Here is a 24,071-nt window from a genome sequence, read left to right on the forward strand (position 1 = left end):
GATATTAGAAATCTAACTTTATCTTACCACTGGAGTAACGCCACATATCACAAAACTACAATGCTGATCAACATACCATGTTTCAAGCTATTTTGCTGTTAGTTGATTTTAATATTAAACATCATTGTATTACTACTTTTAACTACAACAAAATTATATAATGAATCAGTAGTCCATAGAAATTTCCACAGAATTCCAAAAAATGTGGAACACTATTCATTTCCCTGGCAAGATAGTAATCTGCATGTTCTTTGTTTCACATTCATCCAGCCACATCTTTTGTTTAAAGAAAATTGCTAGCAGATGAAGAATGAAGGTGGCAACACCTGATCCTTGCTTTCATAGCAGATGTTAGAGAATTATTATATTCATGTACTCAAAATATTTTACACACAAAGACACATACACACATAATATCCATGTATTTTTTTACTAAGTGAGTAATTAATTGTAATAATTAAAATTACTTCTTATAATAAACCCAATGGAATGTACACTTTAGAAGGAAAAAAAAGATTGCAATAACAAATGTTTAAAACTGGTTTAGTTACGACTTAGATATTACAGGATAGGAAGCCTATATGTCACAGCCTTTTTCATTTTCAAAGCTCTGGAAAAAATGCAAATGTCCTAAACATGTTCTTCAAACTAATGCAGCACTAACACACCAACCACAAACCAATTGGCAGAATAGTTCAACATCCATTTGTTTAAACAAGGCTTTCACAAACAAACCGCAGGAATGAAGAGACAAGCAGTCAACTGTATTCTTTTGTCTTTATATATGACAAAGCCATGACTGTGAATCTGACAAGAGCCCAGCTCCCATTGTTGGTTGGATGTTTATCTGCTGCTATTCTCTTTTTGTGGATTCCACAATGTTTGTTACAGATGCAGATCCTTGGCCTGTATACATGACTGGGTTTCCAGACTAGTATGCATTAGAGTTCCTTTTATCATTTTCCAATGGACAACATGCTATATAATTATCAAAGGTAATCAGCAATGCATCATTTTTAAAAACATGATCTCATCCCTGAAAACAAAGAACAATACCAGTAAAAATGGGGGAATCTAGAGGTTATTTTATTTTTATCCAACCTTTCTATAAACATGCATACTACTCCTTTGTTAAAGTTAGCACAAAATTAAAGGAGCCAAGTTTGAGTTCTAAAAATTACCCCCCATAGAATGGTATATTGAACTTATCACAAAGGGTCTCCCCCCCCCCAGGACTCAGGTCATTCTGAAATGGGATGTAGCAGAATAATCTTTGATGGATCAACTTCTATTTTCAGCCCACTCCCCACCCCTCCCAGTCCTTGCTGGGAACTATTTCTGTACCACTGTCATGGCAAGGGATATTAGCATAACAATTAATTTTATGGTAATTAAAAAGGATTTGTAAGACTCTATGGCATCCTTACACATGTTTCTCAGAGGCATTGGTGTTGTTTGCAGCTGACTAGACGAATGTCTGGTCATGTGAACTACAAACTCTTATGGGGTAAGTATATCATCAGTCTTAAAGGAAAAGGCTAAAACAATTTGTGAAGTATGGACATTTTGTCAAGGATCATGTACAAGTAGTCCTCAACGTATGACCACAATTGATGGGTTAGGGTTGGGGTTTTAATATGGCTTTTAATTATTGTTTTATATTCGGGCATAATATTTAATTGTCTTTTAACTTTTGTATTTTGCTTTTATATTTATTGCCCTGTACACCGCCCTGAGTCCTTCGGGAGAAGGGTGGTATAAAAATCGAATAAAACTAAACTAAACTAAACAATTGACCCCAAAATTTCTGTTGTTGAGATATTTGTTAAGTGAATTTTCCATTTTACAACCTTTCTTGCTACAGTTGTTAAGTGAATCACTGCAATTGATAAGTTAGTAACCCAGCTGTTAAATGAATCTGGCTTCCCCATTGACTTTGCTTATCAGAAGATTGTAAAAGGTAATCACATGATTACCTTGGGACACAGCAACGCTCATAAATATAAACCAGTTGCCAGGCATCTGAATTTTGAACACATGTTCATGGGGCTGCTGCAAGGGTTGTAACTGTGAAAAATGGTCATAAGTCACATTTTTCAGGGCCACTGTAACATTGAACATTCACTAAATAAACTGTTGTAAGTTAAGGTCTACCTATATAAAAAGGCGAGGGCTTGGATAGTTGAAAATTGGCATAAGGGAAGTTATTGTCTGTTTGACACACAGATGGGACTTTCCACCCTTCCTGTTTCTCCTGGGCTACTTGGTTTTAGGCAGGGATCCATTACGTTGAAGTTCATACCAGACTAGGCACCTTGTCGCCATCTCAGGGGTTGTTGGGGAATGAAAGTTCATAAAATCTTCAGGAGAAGGCTAGTGGGGAGGAGATAGTAGGAACTGGTTTGTTTCTTATCTGTTCTGTAGGAAATGCATTTCCAAAATGTTATCCAGGGCCTGAAGTAGAGACCTTCCATTTTTTCTTGTTTCCTGGTTATTTAAAAAACAGTTTTTGTTCTCTATTTTGTATTTTCTTATTTTTCATATGTCACCTCAGCATCTCTTTGACTGTTGCATGGCCTACTCTTTAAAAGCTCTTATCATTAACAGCTGCCATTCCCAATCTTGTCTGATCTTTATGTATTGTTTCCCTATTCATCAAATGTTTACACCACCCATCACACCTGGCGATTTACAACTGTTAGCTCCTGCATTGCAATTCTTACTTCTGATAGCTATTACCCAACATTGTTTCTGGATAATCCTTGCTTTTGACCTGTTCTGCAGGTCCTCATTTTGACTCAGGTTCAAATTCCTCTCATCTATTTCTTCTTGTAACAACACATCCATATTTTGCAACTAGCCTGGAACTGACAGAAGTTGCATATCCCTGTTGTTGGGCATATAGGAAGATCAATAATAGCAACAGCACTTAGATTTATATACTGCTTTATAGTGCTTTACAGCCCTCTCTAAGCGGTTTAAAAATATCAGCATATTGCCCCCAACAATCGGGGTCCTCATTTTACTGACCTCGGAAGGATGGAAGGCTGAGTCAACCTTGACCTAGTCAGGATAGAGCTCCTGGCTGTGGACAGAGTTTGCCTGCAATATATATTGTAACCACTATGCCACCATGGCTCTAAGTTACAGTAGGAAGTCAACAGAGCTTGCTAAAGTAATCATAGTTAAAGTTAACATTCTTCCTGAATGAGAAAAGCTTATGTATTAATAAAATAGAGGGACAAATATTGAGAGAATACTAAGCAATTATTAAAGAACAAATACATTTTTGAAAAAAATAAAGTTTAAAAGTCAGGCTTTATTTTAACACAGTGCTACTGGTAGCATTAGATAATTGGTTTACTAAATTTGTATGCCACATGACTCTCAATGACTTTGGACTCACAAGTAAAAACTTTAAAAATATGCAGTGACGAACAAAAATAAAGAATAAAAGATGGCAGAGAAAAACCAGGTAGGAGTAACAAAAGAAACAAACCCACACAATCTAAAAGAGCTTCACTCATCCATACCAAAGGGCTGGCAGAAAAACCACCGCGATGTCACTGGATATTAAATAATGAAGTTGAAATTTTGCTATGTAGTTATATATAAAATGAAACAGAAGAACATATGAGCCAAACTAAAAAAATTAGATAAGCCCTATGTGCTTTCATAAATGGAGAACTTTCTGCCTTTTACCTTACATTTTGAAAAGTTAGGATGTGGGTTACTTCTTTAAGCTGAGTTGGGTAGCCATATAATTTTTTTATCTATCTATCTATCTATCTATCTATCTATCTATCTATCTATTAATAAATAAATAAATAAATTACTGATAAACTAAACTAAACAACTAAAATATTTTTTATGTTTTGCACTATGAAATAGAAACCACCAAATTTGTAGTAAACAAGGCAGTGGTGGGATTCAAATATGTGAACAACCGGTTCTCTGTGTGGATGCCCCTTCCGGAAGTCCATTCTGGGCCTGGCCAACAAAAAATTAGCTACTACTTCTGCCGAACTGGTGCGAACTGGCTGAATCCCACCACTGAAACAAGGTAATTATTACCCCATTAAGTTCCCAAAGGAGGCTTGTTTAATTAAGTTCTTTTGCACACTTTGACTTTGGAGAAGTCTCAAGCACCTCCGTTCCCAGCACTTCCAATTGTGTAGCATCACTGAAGGTTATGATTTCTCTCAGGAGATGGAGAGTTAAGGTGACGTAGAACCACACCCATTTTCTTTCCTCCATATCACTCCAAACAAAACAAAAAATCAGAGGGGAGGACATTTTTTTTAAAAAAGCAGAAAACCTATAGATCAGGGGTGTCAAACTGCCAGCCCGTGGGCCAGACACATCATCCGGAAGCCGCATTGCCGGCAATGGCAAAACTCTCCAGATACGTTGCACGATGTCACGTAACATCGCGAGTTTGACATGTCTGCTACAGATTGTTGAACAAAGAAAATAAATTGTTTTCTAAAAATGTTTTTTAAAAAACTAGGTTGATGGGAGAATTTTAAAGCTAAAGCATTTCTGCTAAAAAATAGAAAACAGTAAAATTCTCTTCCTTTTCTAAATTATGGTACGGATAAGGGCTTTCAGAAACAAAAATGTTGCAGCTGGAAAGGAAGAGTAACATTTTATGACACTGGAAAGAGTTTGAAAGTTGTACAAGTATATTTAATAGTCTTTCATAAACTCTTACCATTTAACATCTTTTCTTAAAAAGCATTTCATTGTGACAATGGTATAGTTTTGTTTTTTAAAAAAAATTCTCCCAAAATTTCTCTATTTCCCACTTGAAAAAACAAATAGGAACTGTCTAGAATTATTCCTCCACTGCCCCACAAAACTGTTCCTTCTTTAGGAAGGATCTAATGCAGCAGTGACGCTAAATTTGCTAAGCAGGTTCAGACCCTCAGGGATAGCATAGTAGGTGTTATACTAAAGATAAAGGGTGAGAAGTAAACAGGACTATACATCAGTGAGACTGTTAAAAAGCTGGAAATGTGGAAGTATGAGCAGTTGTTAGATACAGTTACACTACCTCTATAGAAAAAATGAACTCTTCAAATTGGGTTTTGCTGATTCATATAGTCTGTTATAGAAAAGGCTTGTACTTGTTAAGCTGGTAATGTAAAAAGCTGAGGCTATAATTCTATTCTGTACTTTATTGCACTGAAAAAAGTTGGTAGTCAATCTTTTTTTTCCTTCCTCCTATACCTACCCCCTCCTTTCCCTTTGTTTTTCCTTCTTCATTTTCATATCAACTTTATTTTAATCTGCATCTTATGTACCGTATTTTCCGGCGTATAAGACGACTTTTTAACCCATGAAAATCTTCTCAAAAGTCGGGGGTCGTCTTATATGCCGGAAAATACGGTATTATGATAATTTTAGTAGAAGGCTTGAAAAAATACAGTTGCACTACTTCTGAAAAGCCAAATGAACATCCTAAGTGTTGTCCTAGAACTGGAGCAAAAAAACCCTCCAATTTGTCAAGTTCTGCCCCAGTTGATGATATAATCACATGTAGACTGTTCTACAATAAACAAACTCTATACGGGACTATTTTTAAATTAATTCAGATATTTTGCCATGCTAAACTAACTTCATAATCTTTTGTTATCTTTTTGTCTCCATTTTAAGTGGTAATAGAATTATATATTAATAAAAAGAAAGCCTTTTTTACCTCAAGAATAGTTTCATGACATGTATGGTTTATTTAAAAGCCGGAGAGACCAATGCCCCACAGGAAGCTTAACTCTGTAATTCAAAAACTCAAAATTGAAAGAGCCTTGGTGGAGCAGTGGGCTAATGCCTCCTTAAGTAACACCAGCTGCCTGCAATTAGTGCAGGTTCGAGTCCCACCAGGCTCAAGGTTGACTCAGCCTTCCATCCTTCCGAGGTAGGTAAAATGAGGACCCAGATTGTTGGGGGCAATTAAGCTGACTTTGTAATAATGCTGCTTGGTGTGTGTGTGAAAGCCCTAATAAGCAGGCATATACATAGAATGAAGGCTACTGCTAAGCTTGTAAGCCGCCCTGAGTCTTCGGAGAAGGGCGGGATATAAATGGAATTAAAATTTAAAAAAAATATGCCTGCTGTTAGCCTAATGGTTACCTTAAGCAGAGACCATTTTTTGAAAATAGAGCAACTGCTTATAAGACAATTAGACTGATGGGCACAATTTCAGTGGTGGCCTGCAAATGTAGAAGCCTCTCCTGTGAAATGTATATTAAACTTTTTATTTTCTTTTTCTTCAAGACCTTTTTGCTCCTGTCCAGTTTGAATAATGATGCTGAGCTGGAATTCTAAATTGTTGCTTATTTATTTTTGTATTATACTTTCTATGGATTGCTATGGGGAGATAAAGTTGATTTATGCTGATGTTTTCCTTGTAATGTTTTATATGGATTTTCATGCTTTTAGTTACATTTATATTATTTCTGTATATATTCTTGAGATTCCTATTCTGTCCATTCTGAATACAAGAATAGAAAACTAAACAAATAAATGTTGCTTTTCAAAATTGTTTAACATCCATTTCAAAGAGCTATTGTCAAGCATTTGTATAAATTACATTGCAACCATAAATTCAAGACATTGCTCTTGATATTTCACAAACCTCCAGATGCTGATGAAGCATCCCTTATCACTAGTTACATTGGTGGGCTTAGGAGAATAGTTGTTCAGCAAACTCATTACTTTTTGTTGTACTGAAGAACTATCATATTCAGAACTCAGTAAATATCATGTATTTGTAATGGATGCTGAATTTACAAAAAATGATTTAAACAAAAATACTGACTTGGCTCTTAATAGAAATGGTTTGCAACAGTTAGGAAAAATAATCCACAAGATAGGTTATACAAATATAACCTGTAACTAGAATGTCCAAATTTATAGTACAACCCAATTTTCAATGCTTCAATAGTGCAGTTTTGCTATCCTCATTTCACCACTATTTGAATAAAAGCTCACAGTAAAAAAGAAGAAATTTTAACTTGTTTAAAAATTGTAATTTATTTATTTTATGGAATTAAAGGCATTTAGATAGTCTACAACATCCATCAATGAAAAATAAAATATCCATGCAACAGAGAAATAAAACTAAATATTAAAATAAATGAATCATACACCTTTGATGCTATAACCATTGGTATCAAATCATGTCTTAAAGGCATTTTCACATTTCAAAGGCTTTAATTTTGTTTATAAAGGAATTCTTAATATCTGAGATGTTAGTGTAGCAATATATACCGTAAAAAATGCTTTGAACTGATCCTAAGTTCCAAAACAAGTTTTTTGTGGATTATGGATCTATTTAATCTCATCAGACAAAGTATATAACTAAAAAGAAAAGAAGTTGTTAGCATAACTTTATCCTTAGACATTATATTAAAATAATGGGATGCAGAGGGAGAGAGAAGTCATTCACTAGAAAACTTCTCAAAGTTCACGTGCAATGTGAGATTTTAAGGGTAAGTAATATGAGATTCCTACTACATTTGTTGGTAATGACTTACAAAGCCCTACATGGCATGGGTCCAGAATACCTACGGCAACACCTGCGGCCGGCGTCAACTTCCCTCCGTCCAGTGCGCTCCCACAGAGAGGGCCTCCTCAGGGTGCCTCCGATCAAAGACTGCCGATTGGTGGCCCCCAGGGGGAGGGTGTTCTCTGTGGGCGCGCCAGACCTGTGGAACCGCTTGCCGGTTGAGCTCCGGATGGCCCCTGACCTTCGCTCCTTCCGGCGCGATCTAAAAACATTTATTTGAGCAATCTGACCTGGTTTGATGGGTTAGGGCAGGGGTTTTAATATGTTTTTAATTATTGTTTAAAATTTGGGCATTATATTTAATCGTTTTTTAACTTTTGTATTCTGTTTTTATACTTATTGCCCTGTACACCGCCCTGAGTCCTTCGGGAGAAGGGCGGTATAAAAATATAATAAATAAATAAATAAATAAATAAATAAATTTTCATCCAAATAACTTTTTGAAATCAAATCTAAATGTCCAAATATGTGTACTGATTTCCCTTTTCTCCATACAAGCAATTCCTGGGTTAATAAAGAGTTCCATTCCTGTGTCTTTAACTCAAATTTGTACGTAAGTTGGAATTATACATACAAATGGACTTCCTTTATTAAAAATGATGGATAGGGTTGTCCTTCCTCAAGCTGACAAACCACTAAAATCGTTCAACATTTTAAGGAACCATCGAAAATCGCTAAATACAGGGAGTAGCTTCAGTGCTAACTAAAAGCACTGCATAGTTTCAGCAGTTCATCAGTCTGAAGAAGGATAATGCTATCCACCATTTTTAGTAAAAGGCATTCCATTTATAAGTAAGTTGTCTATAAGACAGATGTCTATCCAGCCACATATAAATATAAATGCATTAATTCATATATTTTCATTCACTGCTTATTTCATAGTCTTGAAAACAAGAAGTACTGAATTACTACTTTTGTCTTTAATCATACCGTTAATAAAACAAAACTAATAAATAAATAGAATGAAAGCATAGAAGACCCAACCAACATCACAGAAGTACACTTTTCATTTCTATCTTTATTAATTGCTATATGCATCCCAAATTATTCCAAATAGTCTTTAGGTTTTCATAAAAACCTTAAGTTGAATGCAAAATGCTGCAGAGGGCAACATGCAGTGCCTTCTCCATTAAACAGAAATAGTTAATATCCAGCAAAGAGTATAGGATAAATAATTATAAGAAATAAGAATTAAATAAATACTAAGTAGCTTGTGTGAAACTTAAAGTGAAAATAATTGTATGAACTGCATATAATTTATAGAATTTATTTCTATTGAATCTATATTGGTCAATAAGACTATTTCATTTTTTCTTGAATTGAACTAACTGAACCTCCATATTTCATTTGGTAGACAAGAGACTTGGTCCAATAGTTGTGATATAAATAATATCAGATAGTAAATCTCTCTAGCTCCATTACTTGAAATGCTACCGTATATACTTGAGTATAAGCCGAATTTTTCAGCCCACTTTTTGGGCTGAAAAAATCCACTTCGGCTTATACTCCAGTCAACAAAAAAAAAGAACTTACCGAGGACTTGCGCGCGGCCGAGCTACTTTGCCTGATGCTGCTGGGGTCGCCCGGGTGCCTCTGCTCGCCCTCAGCAGCACCTGGCCCGGAATCACATGCGAAACAAGCCCGGCAGAGGAGCCGGAGCGGCGAGCAGAGGCGCCCGGCCCAGATCCTGCAAGGCCCGGCCGAGACACGCCCCCAGCAGCGGAGCTGCTCCGGCTCCTCTGCCGGGCTTGTTTTGCATGTGAGCTACTTTGCCTGATGCTGAGAAGACCCGCTTGGGCACTCGGGTTGCTGTCAGTCTCCGCAGGCCCTTCTCGTTTCCAGGAACGTCAAGCGCGCTTGGCTCTCCACCCCCACGGCAGGGCAGGGCAGGGCAGAGACTTGCTCGCCCTTCTGACGGCCCTGAAGAGAAACGAAGGGCTTGCAAACTCCCCGCGAGAAGCTGGGCGAAGCGCGCGGCTGGGCGAGTGTGTGCCTGCGCGCGTATTTACGAAAGAAACGCTCCGAGAGTTCTTCTTTCTCCGCCCCCTTGGGGGGAACTCTAGCGACTGCTATAGCCGCGCTTCTCTTCTCGGCTCCGAAAATAGGGATTTCTACTCTCTCTCTCTCTCTCCCCTCCCCACCCCGCATTCTCCTGCCTCTTCGATTGCGACAATAAAAGGCCGAAGGGTGCGCTGGTTTCTTCCTCCTTCCTCCCCCCCTCCCCTCCCCTCCCCGATTGTCAGGTGAGGCAGCTGGAGGTCTGGCCGGGAGATTGTAGCCGTTTTGAAACGCCGCATCTTGAAATGCCCGATCAGCTGATTTTCGGGTGGAAGAGCCGCGGCTTGAATCTGTTTGCATCTGCCTGAATTAGACCGAAACGGCCTGAATTTGACCAGAGTTGCTTTGTAATGGCTGGAGGAACTGCAGAGGAGGTCTTGCCGGGAGATTGTGGCCGTTTTGAAACGTCGCGGCTTGAAACGCCCGATCAGCTGATTTTCGGGGCGGAAAGAGCCACGGCTTGAATCTGCTTGTATTTGTTTGAACTTAACCAGAAACGGCTCGTAATGGCTGGAGGAACTGCGGAGGGAGTGAATGCTCCAGCCTGGAATATTTGGAAAGGCTGGGGGAACCGGATGAACTGCAGCTTAAGCGACTGTTGCCGGAGGAGCCATGGCTTGAAACACCCCAGTTTTGGGGCAGCGTTTGCTTGTTCCCTCCCTCCCTCCCTCCCTCCCTCCCCTTTCCCTCCTCTCTAAATCCTTCCTTCCTTCCTTCCTTCCTTCCTTCCTTCCTTCCTTCCTTCTTTCCTCCCTCCCTCCCTCCCCTTTCCCTCCTCTCTAAATCCTTCCTTCCTTCCTTCCTTCCTTCCTTCCTTCCTTCCTTCCTTCCTTCCTTCCCCAGCCCTAATCCGGAAAGTGGAAGGAAAGAAGAGTAAAGGCTGGGCGGAGGAGGAGGGGAAGTTTAAAAAGGGGGCGGCGTTCCCTTTAAAAAGCCGCCCGCCACGCCGCGCTCCCTCGCAGCACTCGCGGCGGCTGGCTTCTTGGCTCCCGGTCTCCCCCAGGCTTCCCGGCTGTGATTGGCGAGCGAGCCTCCCGAGCTCCGGCGGCCGTGACATCAGCAGAAGCGGAGCAAGCAAAAGCGAAGGGGGAAGGAAGTTCACCAGCAGCACCTTGAGCCCGCTCCGAGCGCTGGCGGACGCGGAGCCGAAAGAGAAGCAGCATCTCTGCGCGCCCGGGCTGCTGGGGTGAAGTTGCAGCCACCGCACCAACCAGCCGAGGAGAAGCAAGAGAAGGAAGTCGCCGCCGCTGCCCAGGCTGGGTTTCCTTGAAGGCTGCTGTTTGCACCCGGGAAGGAAAGTGCAGGAAAAAGGGCAAAGTGGCGAGCTAGCCCGGCATTCAACGTTTCTTCGCCGCTGCCATCCCCGAGAAGGCGAAGGGCTCCTATTTACAGCCACCCATCCGAGAGAAAAGCGGCTGTCGGTGCATCGTCGGCCTTGATCCGGGACGCAGCCTGACCTCCCCTCGTCCCGGGAGACTCTCGCTTCCCCCCACCCCCCACCCCCCACCCTCCCTACATCCAGAGCCTTCCAGATCTTCGTTTTTTCTACCCTAGCTGAATAGTGCAGGGTTGCCTGCGTGTTTGCTTGTTCCGGGTAGAAAAAACGCTGTCGACCCCGGCATCTTTTGCGGGGAGGGGTGAGGTGGGGTGGGGTGGGGTGGAGGAAGCAGTTTGCGAAGCAGCCGAAATGGGGGTGTCAAGCCGACCAGGAGGAGGAAGAAGAAGAAGAGGAGGAGGAGGAGGAGGAGTGGGGGGCACGCGGCGATCCCACTTCGCTGCTTTCGCCCGGCGCCCTTTTCCGACGTCCGCATCACTCCAGGCTCAAAGGGCGCCGTCTGAACGGAGAATGCGGGGAAAGTGGACGTGCCGCCGGCGCCCTGCTCCCAGGCCCGGATTGGCTGGAAAACATGCCTGCTCGCGAGTAGGCAGGCGAAGATCTGGAAGGCTCGGGATGTAGGGAGGGTGGGGGTGGGGGGTGGGGGGAAGCGAGAGTCTCCCGGGACGAGGGGAGGTCAGGCTGCGTCCCGGATCAAGGCCGACGAAGCACCGACAGCCGCTTTTCTCTCGGATGGGTGGCTGTAAATAGGAGCCCTTCGCCTTCTCGGGGATGGCAGCGGCGAAGAAATGTTGAATGCCGGGCTAGCTCGCCACTTTGCCCTTTTTCCTGCACTTTCCTTCCCGGGTGCAAACAGCAGCCTTCAAGGAAACCCAGCCTGGGCAGCGGCGGCGACTTCCTTCTCTTGCTTCTCCTCGGCTGGTTGGTGCGGTGGCTGCAACTTCACCCCAGCAGCCCGGGCGCGCAGAGATGCTGCTTCTCTTTCGGCTCCGCGTCCGCCAGCGCTCGGAGCGGGCTCGAGGTGCTGCTGGTGAACTTCCTTCCCCCTTCGCTTTTGCTTGCTCCGCTTCTGCTGATGTCACGGCCGCCGGAGCTCGGGAGGCTCGCTCGCCAATCACAGCCGGGAAGCCTGGGGGAGACCGGGAGCCAAGAAGCCAGCCGCCGCGAGTGCTGCGAGGGAGCGTGGCATGGCGGGCGGCTTTTTAAAGGGAACGCCGCCCCCTTTTTAAACTTCCCCTCCTCCTCCGCCCAGCCTTTACTCTTCTTTCCTTCCACTTTCCGGATTAGGGCTGGGGAAGGAAGGAAGGAAGGAAGGAAGGAAGGAAGGAAGGAAGGAAGGAAGGAAGGAAGGAAGGATTTAGAGAGGAGGGAAAGGGGAGGGAGGGAGGGAGGAAGGAAGGAAGGAAGGAAGGAAGGAAGGAAGGAAGGATTTAGAGAGGAGGGAAAGGGGAGGGAGGGAGGGAGGGAGGGAACAAGCAAACGCTGCCCCAAAACTGGGGCGTTTCAAGCCATGGCTCCTCTGGCAACAGTCGCTTAAGCTGCAGTTCATCCGGTTCCCCCAGCCTTTCCAAATATTCCAGGCTGGAGCATTCACTCCCTCCGCAGTTCCTCCAGCCATTACGAGCCGTTTCTGGTTAAGTTCAAACAAATACAAGCAGATTCAAGCCGTGGCTCTTTCCGCCCCGAAAATCAGCTGATCGGGCGTTTCAAGCCGCGGCGTTTCAAAATGGCTACAATCTCCCGGCCAGACCTCCAGCTGCCTCACCTGACAATCGGGGAGGGGAGGGGAGGGGGGGAGGAAGGAGGAAGAAACCAGCGCACCCTTCGGCCTTTTATTGTCGCAATCGAAGAGGCAGGAGAATGCGGGGTGGGGAGGGGAGAGAGAGAGAGAGAGAGAGTAGAAATCCCTATTTTCGGAGCCGAGAAGAGAAGCGCGGCTACAGCAGTCGCTAGAGTTCCCCCCAAGGGGGCGGAGAAAGAAGAACTCTCGGAGCGTTTCTTTCGTAAATACGCGCGCAGGCACACACTCGCCCAGCCGCGCGCTTCGCCCAGCTTCTCGCGGGGAGTTTGCAAGCCCTTCGTTTCTCTTCAGGGCCGTCAGAAGGGCGAGCAAGTCTCTGCCCTGCCCTGCCCTGCCGTGGGGGTGGAGAGCCAAGCGCGCTTGACGTTCCTGGAAACGAGAAGGGCCTGCGGAGACTGACAGCAACCCGAGTGCCCAAGCGGGTCTTCTCAGCATCAGGCAAAGTAGCTCACATGCAAAACAAGCCCGGCAGAGGAGCCGGAGCAGCTCCGCTGCTGGGGGCGTGTCTCGGCCGGGCCTTGCAGGATCTGGGCCGGGCACCTCTGCTCGCCGCTCCAGCTCCTCTGCCGGGCTTGTTTCGCGTGCGAGCTACTTTGCCGGCCGCTGCTGAGGGAAGATCTCTGGAGAGGAGCATAAGGTGAGCTGCTGCATTTCCCAGCCTCGGCTTATACTCGAGTCACCAACTTTTTCCATTTTTTGGGGGTAAAATTAGGGGTCTCGGCTTATATTCGAGTCGGCTTATATTCAAGTATATACGGTAAGTCTTACAGTAAGTTGTTGACTGTGGTTTTTAACTGAATTATTTTTTAAGTATAAGTAAGCATAAACTCATTAATTCCTAGCCTTCTTTAATCACTTGTGCACTCAAAACCAAATAATGAAAAATTAAAAAGTAGATAGACATTTACAGTATATCAATATAATTAAAATAATGTATAAACATAGTTTAAATCACTAGTATAAAATACACCTCATTTTAAAAAATAATTATTTGAAGTTTATTAACACAAATGGGTACTTGTTGCAAATACAATTAAAATTGTTTTGTATGGTTTCCCGAACTATGCCTTTATATACCATAGGATTCCCAAACTTTCTAGAGTCTGAACTCACTGGCAGCTTGAAATTGTGTTAAGGATTATTCTAATAAAATATTTGTCTTAATTGTGTGCCATTGAAAAAAGCTAAACTTGTAAGCTCCAGCCACCCACCTTTTTAAAAATATGTCCTTTGGGAATATGTGGATTATATTCAGGATTAATGTATTTGCCTCAAAATAATATTTAAAAACAACAACATCAGGACCTTGGCTGGAAGCAAGGATCCTGACAATTGGCATCCTAGATCTATGTTAAATATTTTGGTTCTAATTATATGAAAATTAACAGCTCTGAAAAGCATGTATGTTTGTCCTATTATTCTGCAGATGCAAACTGAGGTTAGCACTTAAAAGAGACTTACGGTATTTCTTTAGTTGTGATGGATAAACATATTCCTCATTTCAACTTGCAAATTAAAAAAATCAGTTCAGTTATTTTTCAAGGCTGGTTCATATCTCAGAAACTGGCATTTTCCAAAAGACAAAAGAATAAAATAACATAGTTTTCAAAATACTCATATAAATCAAAGTGTAATGTAACCTTCAGACACTTTTTAAATCAAAGTAAACAAGACTGCAGAATGTTAGAAATGAATCAATGTATAAAAGGTAAATTATTTTGACTAAAAATATACCCTGCCAGAACAAAATAATTTTAATAAAATTTAACTGAACTTTTTACCTGCATAAAAATATATCTGCACAAATACAATTTTCTGCAGATGACTTATTTGGCCTGAAGAACCTACTGAGATATCACACATATTTTCATGAATATTGTCCCAAAACCATTAATTAAAGAATGGCCTATTCCATTGGGTAAGATTCCAACATTTAAGAACCAAAATATTTTTAAAAAATATTCAGCATAAATCAGTCTGTCAGTGAGTCTGTCTGTCTAGTGATATTTTCTAACAACAAATTAAGACTAGGATGCTGCTAGTCATATGAACTATTCCAGGCATTCTAATTTTTACAAATGCACTGAAAATACAAGCAAGTTTTACGTCTGTGAAACTTCAGTTTTAGGGCTAATATTATCTATCACAGGGTTCTTGAGTTTGGATATGGCTTGGGTCCGGATTATCTAAGGAAACACCTGCTGCTGGCATCAACTTCCCATCGTCCTGTGTGCTCCCACAGGGAGGGCCTTCTCAGGATACTGCCGGTTAAGGAATGCCGGTGGGTTATTCCCAGGGGAAGAGCGTCCTCTGTGGGCGCACCGGCCCTATGGAACCAACTTCCCACGGAACCTAGGACTGCCCCCGACCTTCGTTCATTTCGCCAGGACCTGAAAACTTGGCTCTTCGAGCTGTCTGGCCCAGACTGAGGGGTTTTAATTTTAATTGGGTTTTAGTTTAAATTTCGGGGACTTGAATTAATTAATTGTTTTAACTGATTTAAATTTTTGTGTGTTATGCTTTTAATTTTCCCTGTAAACCGCCCTGAGTCCTACGGGAATAGGGCGGTATATAAATTTAATAAAAGAAAGAAAGAAAGAAAGAAAGAAAGAAAGAAAGAAAGAAAGAAAGAAAGAAAGAAAGAAAGAAAGAAAGGGCTTCACGATGGGAAAAATTTAAAAAAAATTCAAAGGACAAACTAGATGTGATATTTGCTGTTTTAAACATGCAGCTTTAAAAAAATGCAAATATCAGCTATCAAGGGTTTATAATTACTAAACGTGCAGCTAGCCAAAATGAAAAAAAAATAACCTCTGTTTCAATTGCAATGTTTTCCAAAATTTTGATCCTCTGAAACTGCTATTTGCATTGGGAAGAAATTTCCTTTTTACATCCATGCAGAGCAAAGAATAAAAAAAAAAAGCTACTGGCGCAGAAGCATTAAGAAAATTACTTCTGGCTGGTAGAAAAACACCTGCCACAGAAAAAAAACCCTGTTAAATTTGTTAAATAATGGATAAAAAAGAACACCATATTAGTTCAGACCAAACTGCCACGCATTTTGTTCCTTAAGTAACCAGCCACATACAGGAAACTTTTTGTGTCCTACATGTTTACAAATAAATCTCCTTCTCAGAACACCAAAATAAACTATTTGGGAATTCATAAAAGTAACAATGAAATAAGAAAGCTTCTTCATTAAATTTCAAGTGGACTCCAGCTTTGTTTATAAGCACCACAATGTAAAAAAGATATTGAGACTCTAGAAAGAGTACAGAGAAGGGCAACAAAGATGATTAGGGGACTGGAGGCTAAAACATATAAGGAATGGTTGCTTGAATTGGATATGTATAATTTAATGAACAGAAGGGCGAGGGGTAACATGATAGCAGTGTTCCAATATCTCAGCTGCTGCCACAAACAAGAGGGAGTCAGGCTATTCTCCAGAGCGCCCAAAGGCAGGACAAGAAGCAACGGATGGAAATTAGTCAAGGAGAGAAGCAACCTAGAACTAAGGAGAAACTTCCTAACAGTTAGAACAATTAACCAGTGGAACAACCTGCCTCCAGAAGTGGTGAATGCTCCAACACTGGAGGTTTTAAAGAAGAGATTGGACAGCCATTTGTTTGAAATGGTATAGGGTTTCCTGCCTGAGCAGGGGGTTGGACTAGATGATCTCTAAGTCCCTTCCAACTTTATTATTATTTTAAAATTAAATTTGGCTAATATCAAAGACTTTAATCTTCCTCCAGGGGCTCTGCACATTCTAAAAAACTTCAATTGTTCTGAGCCCACAATTTTCTGTCCTTAATTTGAGTTTGGACTTACATAAGATTTGTTGGGACAATGAGTAAACAGTCATTTAAAAAGCCACTTAATTGTAATAACATGGGGATAAGAACATAATAACTTTCCATCTGGTAGCCTGGGCTACGTAAGTATAAATGTATACTAAAGTTGAATTAAAATGTTTATTAAAGCCTTTTCTTTTTTATTATCAATTTACACTATTCATAGACTTGTAAGAATATTAAAATAATAAGTTTTGGTGATTTAAGCTTCTTTTCTTTGTTTAATTTTATAATCTCTCTTGATCTATCTAGCATCAGTTCCATTTTATAATTAATAGTAATTCTATATCATGTTTTATTATAACTGATTCATCTTGATATCTAACTAAAATGTTAAAGTTTTCATCTGTTATGATTTATTATTGAAGCATTTCAGAATAGCTAAATAGACAACATCAAAAGGGGGAAACAACCTAATAATGTGCAAAGAATAATAGTCAAATCAGTAAGATTAAACACAGATAGCCTGGCAACCAAACAATACTGATACCAAATGCTTATTGTAGCATTAAATTATGTAACTCTTACCGGAACTGATCATAATTTTTGTATTTTATTTTGACACCAATCAAATCCAGAGAAATGATCATAGCAACCGGTAGCAGTGTACTCCAGTTATGCATGTATTTGTTCATCACAAAATATATTCACATTTTCTGCATCTACCAACCTGTTGAGCATCTGTTTACAACTGATTCACATACATGAACTTCATTCTGACCACAAACATTAATGGCTGGATCATGGTTACTGCTTAATTTATTCATGAAAGAAAATAATAATTACAATAAAATCCTCCACTTTTTAATAAAAAGGTATAAAACCCAATGCTGCATTATATTTCCTTGCTCAGACCAATATACAGTACTGGATTCTTCCAATATGCCTGTAACATTCTCTACCCACCAACTGACTCGGATACTGTTAAGAAAAGGACAAGGCGAACAACTGAAAAGCAGACTCAACCTCAATTTAACTGTCCTGTAAGGTACATACTAATTAGCTTCAAAGCTATGAAATCCTAGCTAGCATGTTAAGTCTGCTACATGACAGTATAATTTGCCTTCTTAAAGGATTATGCAAATTACAACTCATCATTCCATTACACGACTGAAAAAAGTGACAGCTAATTTATACATAACACACCTTTCAAATCCCTAAGATGTGAAGCACCTGTGCAATATATTTTGCCTAGGTTTTTCTGGGTTTAAGTACTTGTTTACTGCAATACACAGAAGCATACCTAAGAGATTTAATAAAGTCCTAGAGGTTTATTTATTTCCCTTTTAACTTCAAGAGCACAATTCCCAAGTATGAAATCAAAATATTGTATATCTGTTCCCAATTTCAAAGATATTTCATTCAAGAAGAAGTGTATGTTTCAATACATGTTCGACTTGCTATTCAGAATGGGACAGCACTAATGCACGAGCCAGAAGAAAGACTCACACAGATTTCAACATACTTCTGGTAGGTAGATTCACAGTAGATTCCGTCATATCTGTAGATTTTCCTACATTCTGACTGGTTGGGTAGAGGATGCTGGACAGTTATTCTGTAGAGGCATCAAAAACAGATATACATGACTAGAGATTCTCTCTACAGTCAACTGTAATGCAGGACAATTAGTACTTTTCAAGGTACTTTTATTGTATATTAAGTCTATCTCATCTTGCTATATTAACTACATTATAGATAAATAAATACAAATTAGATTCCATTGCAGGAATACAGCTAAAAGTATCTAAAATAATTATTTATTACAATATATATTTCTCTCCTCAAAATGGATAAAAAGGGACACATATAAAACCTTCAATTTTTAATGTTTATTTGTATATACATACATACTGTATGTGTGCATGTGTGTGTGTGTATATGTATATATATATATATGTGTGTGTGTGTGTGTGTGTGTATATATATGTATATATATATATATGTGTGTGTGTGTGTGTGTGTGTGTGTGTATATATGTGTGTGTGTGTGTATGTGTGTGTATATATATATATATATATATATATATATATATATATATGTGTGTGTGTGTGTGTGTGTGTGTGTGTGTGTGTGTGTGTGTGTGTGTGTGTGTTAAATGTTTGTTAAGCGTTCAGAATACACTTGCTTAGTCCCAGACACGGGACAAATCTTATTTCCTGTTTCAGCCTAGCCCAAGGCCATCTACAGGCAGTAGCCACAGCAGTGGCAGCTCATATTTGTGTACATTTTTTGCCTTGCTAACACACACTTGCTGCTGTGGCTACTGCCTGTAGATGGCCTTGGGCTAGGCTGAAACAGGAAATAAGATTTGTCCCGTGTCTGGGACTAAGCAAGTGTATTCTGAATGCTTAACAAACATTTAACACATATCTTCCTTGCTTCTCAGCTAACAGAGAGAGAGCGAGAGAGCCTGTGGCCTAGGGGTTAAAACAACTGCTTAAGACACAGTCAGCCCAGGTTCGAATTTCAGAAGGGTATGGCTGACTGATGAGAACAAATAAGTTTGAAATGATCATATCGGTCTCCCTTTATTCTTTGTTAGCAAGCCAAAAAATTTACACACACACACACACACGCACAGAGACACACACACAGACACACAGACACACAGACACACACACACACACACACACACACACACACATATATATATATGCACATACATACATATAAACACACACACACAAAGACAAAGTAATCAGATTTACTTGAGGGCTCAGGATGTTCAAAACTGATACAGAATTTGAAAATCTAGCTATTTAATAGTCCATTCCTGTTTCCTATGATAACAAAACTCTGGCTAGCAATCTAATTGTCACAGAAATTAAGCACACTACACAATTTTATGGTCTATAATTAACAATTAAATTCAAGGTTGCTTTTGTTTTTAATGATGGTTCTTAAAAAGTTCTTATAAGATTCATTTTAGTTTTTAACTTGTTTGACCAATTTCATATTCATGGCATTGTATCAATATACATAACTAAGAATAATAGTTCAAAGGAACTAAAAGTGATTCAGTTTGAATCTTTTTCCATCAGTTACTTTAAATCTCCAGTGAATTATAATTCCTATTTAGACTTTCCTTCTTAATATTAAAAATGTACTTAGGCAACTCAGCGTAACTATTCCTTAATATTTTATGTACTTCTTCTTGAAGCTATACAAAATTTCAATTTTTGAACAAAATTAACATTAACATTCTTTGAATAAAACCAAAATGATAAAATCAAATTAACCCACATAGACTCCATGCAATAACACCAGGATTTCAATTAAAATAGAATTTAAACAGAAACCGATCCATTTATTTATTTATTTTTGTTAGTCATATGATTACAGCTTAATTGGTTGGGTTGGCAATATATAAGCCATGATTTGTAATGTATTGTATCCCTTTAAATGTGTAATGATTGGCCAACGCTGTGTTCTTTCAACGGCCATAAGAGGGAGCCAGAGACATAGCTTCTCTCTGTGTTAGTTACTTGCTTGCAGATTATTGTTGATTGTGGTTTTGCTACTGTTTGCTAAACCCGAAGAACTGTGTTTTTGACTTTTGGACTGGTAAGACGACTTTGTATTGGATAACTCTTGAACTGTTGATATCTTCTCTGTACCCGTGTATGACCTGGACTGTTTATTCTTGACTTGTGCTACTCCTAAAAGTAAAGTTTTTTTCCTTTTTTACACACCTCAGTGTATCAGTGTGGTTGCTGTGTAAAACCTGACTACTCTCAGTACCACTTCTTCTGTGCATTGTCCTTGTTGGCTCAGGAGATATTCTGCACAAACCCTGTCAATTTTATTAAATTTGTTTGCTGCCCATCTCACCATGAGGGTTCTTCCATTCCATGTAAACCAAATTTTTTAATCCTATCAAGTATATTATAATTTCTGGAACATATGGAATTCCATCATGAACTTCTTAAAAGTAATACTGTCATTTGGTTAGAAAATGCCACAATATCTGTAGCTACTGTATATGTCAAACTCGGGCACAAAGAACATGAGTAAAATTCACAGCAACAGCCTTCCTAAAGCAAACCACTAATATAATTGATATTAATATATAAAATTCCTAATTCTTGCATAGCAATTAAAAAAGTGAATGCCAGGAATCTGAACATTAGGTAGCATATATATTTCACTATCATGCAAATCACCTGCTGAAAAGCAAAAGGGATGCTAGTTAGAAGTAATAAAAAGGAGGGTTTTTTTTCTTAAAGCTCGTTGCACAGTCTTCCAGACAGCTTATCCTGAATTAATTTTGATAACTCATTCACCAAACCTAAAGTCTGGTTATATGTATTCCATTTAAAACTTTATATTGCCAAAAATCAAACTGCATTAGCTTTTTTTTCCTAGAACATGCATAGTCTTCTTCATTTATGTATTTACATTAATTTCTTCTCTATATTTTTGTGAAGTAAAGAACTGAATGAAGAACTACTATTTGAGTCTAATCAATCTAAACTAAGTGAAATTACTTTTTGATTCTCTTGGAAAGTATTTCCAAATAAAATTCTCATTCTCAAATGATCATCTTTTCAGCAGATTACCTCCATTGTGGAAAAAGTTACTATTTTTATTCACTACATATTAGCAAAAGTTAATATTTTTATTCACTACATATACAGCGCAGATACAAGTTAGGATATTTTTTCCTGTAATTAACAACCTTCAGAAATTTAATGTCCTTTATGTCCTTTCCTTGGGTAAGGGTAAGGGTAAGGGTAAGGGGAAAGGGAAGGGAAGGGAAGGGAAGGGAAGGGAAGGGAAGGCTCCATGGTGGGTAGTGTTTTAAAAGAGATTGCACATTTTCACTAAGAGTTTCAAAACACCCCTTTAAATATTGTTGGTTTTTGCACATCATTTTTCCTTCCACCTTAACATGTCATTTTAACTCTAGATGGGTGTATCATGTAACATGAGGAGGAACTTTGAGTGCATTTACATACATGTGAAACATGTAAGGCTATGACTAATTTTAACTGACAGGGCAGAATTTAAATAATTAGTTACAAGAAGTCAAACTAAAGGAAAAAAAGGAGGGAAGAGATGGTTAGAGGCAGAGTAGTAAATTGTTCCATTTTTGCAGGTAATCTAAATGCAAACTAGAAGCAACTTATCATGAGAATGGATTTTCCACCATCTGGTCAAATAACAGGGGATTTGTCTAGTGGCAAGCAAAGAATGGAATGATGTGAGAAAGATTAGCGGGCAAGTCCTACAGTTGGCTAAAATGTATTTTGTGCAAACAAGAACAGATGACGCCTTAACAATTACACCTGTCAAAAACTCCAGAAAGCAATCCATCTCTGAACAGCCCAGTTGAAAACAGGCTAGTTCATAACAAAATGAATTTTTTTAAACAATTGCCAGCCATAACAGTTTGATGCATGACAAGCTTAGGAAGTCATATTCCACGTTCTACTGAAACCTTAACTAACTAAACTTTGGCTTTTTGTGATCAGTAAGATATTAGATATTAAGATGTTAAACTGGGGGGAAAATAGAAGTAATGCAAATAACTGTAGCATCTCAAAGGCAAAGAAAGTTGGAGTTTCCTTTTACCATGTTACTATGCATAAGCATTCTAACCCTCAAAATGGTTTCTCTGGTATAAGGGCAAACTTCAGTCTGATGGTAGAGATATGTTCTCCAAGCTTGAGCTACACCTGAGCTACAGATATTTGCTACTATCGCAAACCTCAATCTCTGGGTTATGAGGACTATAGCTTTTACCAGGGTGTTATTGCTCACAAGTAACCTAGGAATAGAAATAGATTCTTGTGCAAGCCAAACAACATGGAGTTTGTTGGGAGACAAGGTCTGTCAAACATGGTCCTTACAAGAAATTCCTAAATTATTTTTGCTGGCAATTTTTTCCCTCAGAGGGTAGACAGTCAGCTACATTTAACTCATTCAAGGAAGCAGCAGCAGCAGCAGGGCAAAGTGATTATGTCTTGCTGGAAGTCTTCAATTTAAGAGAAAGCAGATTTTAAAGAATTCAGAACAGCGATAAAAACTGCTGGGAAAAGAAGCTCATAAGAAATGAAACTTCCTGGAAAACGGGTAGACATAAAGGACAGTTGCAAACAATTTCTGTTTTAAAAAAATTAGGGAAAGCATTCAGAGCATGGCTACTAAAATTCTATCCAATCCCTTTATCAGAAGAGGCCATAGAAGACACTTTTTGTGTGGGGAAGTCTTGTTTCCACTTGTTTTACATTTAGTGTGTTGTTACAGTATATATGTTTGAACTGAAGAACACACAGCAAGTTGCAAAGGGTCCACTCTACATAACACAATAAAAATGAGGAAGCTTGCTTAAAATGCAAGAGACAGCAGCATTCTAAGCCATAGAGATGGAGAGGGATAGTACTGTAGTAACAATACTATCTCCGCCGCTCCTTTTTTCTTTATCAACTTCTTCCATCATATCAAATTTGGTCTGTTCTGTTGTATTCAACATCTGATTGGCAGAATTTCTCATCCTTCCTTCTGAATTCTGGTCTTCAACACTACCCATTATTTTCTCCTCGTCGCTCAAGTCACTGATGCCTCTCAACAGGCATTTTTCTCCCTAAAAATGGATTGCTTTAAGAACAAGTTCAGACACATCTTAACATGCTAAATAAACATTAATTATTTTTAAGGGTGCAGTTAAATTATATGGCATACATATATTTATTTTTGCAAAGTTTATTGACTATCGATTATTATATGAAAAATATAATAGGCTAAAGTTTTCACTGTTATTTGTTCATATTTCATATAGAAATACTTTTTCAAAAGTCAACATAACTTAGTACCAAGATATCAATTTAAGTTATTATGTGAAAAAAATCTGCTCTTTTTCCCCACTAAAGCTGAAGGACAAAAAATTACTATTTGTTTTGCCAAATGCTTGAACTTAAGTCTTCATGCTGGATATTCATGTAAATTTTTAATATGTTAGCTACTAATTTTAAAGAGTAGAATATAGACACAGTGCATCATATATAAAAACTTCATAAACATACTCAATAGGCAATGAAATAAAAAAACACTGTATTAGAAAAATATGTCATAGTTTAAATTAATGATCAAGCGTTATAACATTTGCTCTTGTGAAACTTTTTTTTTTTTAAAAAAAAGTTGGCAATATTAAAATAACTGTACTGGAAGAATGTTTTCAAATCAGAAAAAAACAATTCTTCATGAGATCTTTGAATGCTATTCTTATATGTATGCATCCAAGTGATAAAAAATGTTGTTTCTCATTTTCCTTTTAATCAATTAGTATATGCTAATAAGGCACACTGAAATATTGCTCCTTTTCTATTGATTGCACTGTTGCATCTTTTACTCTTTACTCCTACTGTTATGTATGGGGTGGGAGCAGCACCTCTGCAGATACCACCAGGTGGCACTGTGCTGTGGCCAGATTGGCTGAAGGGTTTTCGGCGGGAG

At 39.2% G+C, this 24,071-nt stretch overlaps 1 protein-coding gene across 5 annotated transcripts in view; it reads right to left on the bottom strand.

The window, feature by feature from the left end:
• The window catches only part of NPAS3 (neuronal PAS domain protein 3), a gene marked incomplete at both ends in the record, with an annotated part of 777,262 nt that overhangs the window by 654,770 nt on the left and 98,421 nt on the right, over positions 1 to 24,071 (bottom strand). The window contains one exon of one of the 5 annotated variants that reach the window (XM_083352397.1): positions 18,082 to 18,171. The exons of the other annotated variants lie outside the window; for them this stretch is intronic. Coding sequence (XP_083208523.1) covers positions 18,082 to 18,171 — 90 coding nt within the window. The remainder of the gene's footprint in view (positions 1 to 18,081; positions 18,172 to 24,071) is intronic. 5 annotated transcript variants of the gene reach the window in all.

Source organism: Vipera ursinii (genome assembly GCF_947247035.1).
Source record: "Vipera ursinii genome assembly, chromosome: 1".
NCBI lineage: Eukaryota > Metazoa > Chordata > Lepidosauria > Squamata > Viperidae > Vipera > Vipera ursinii.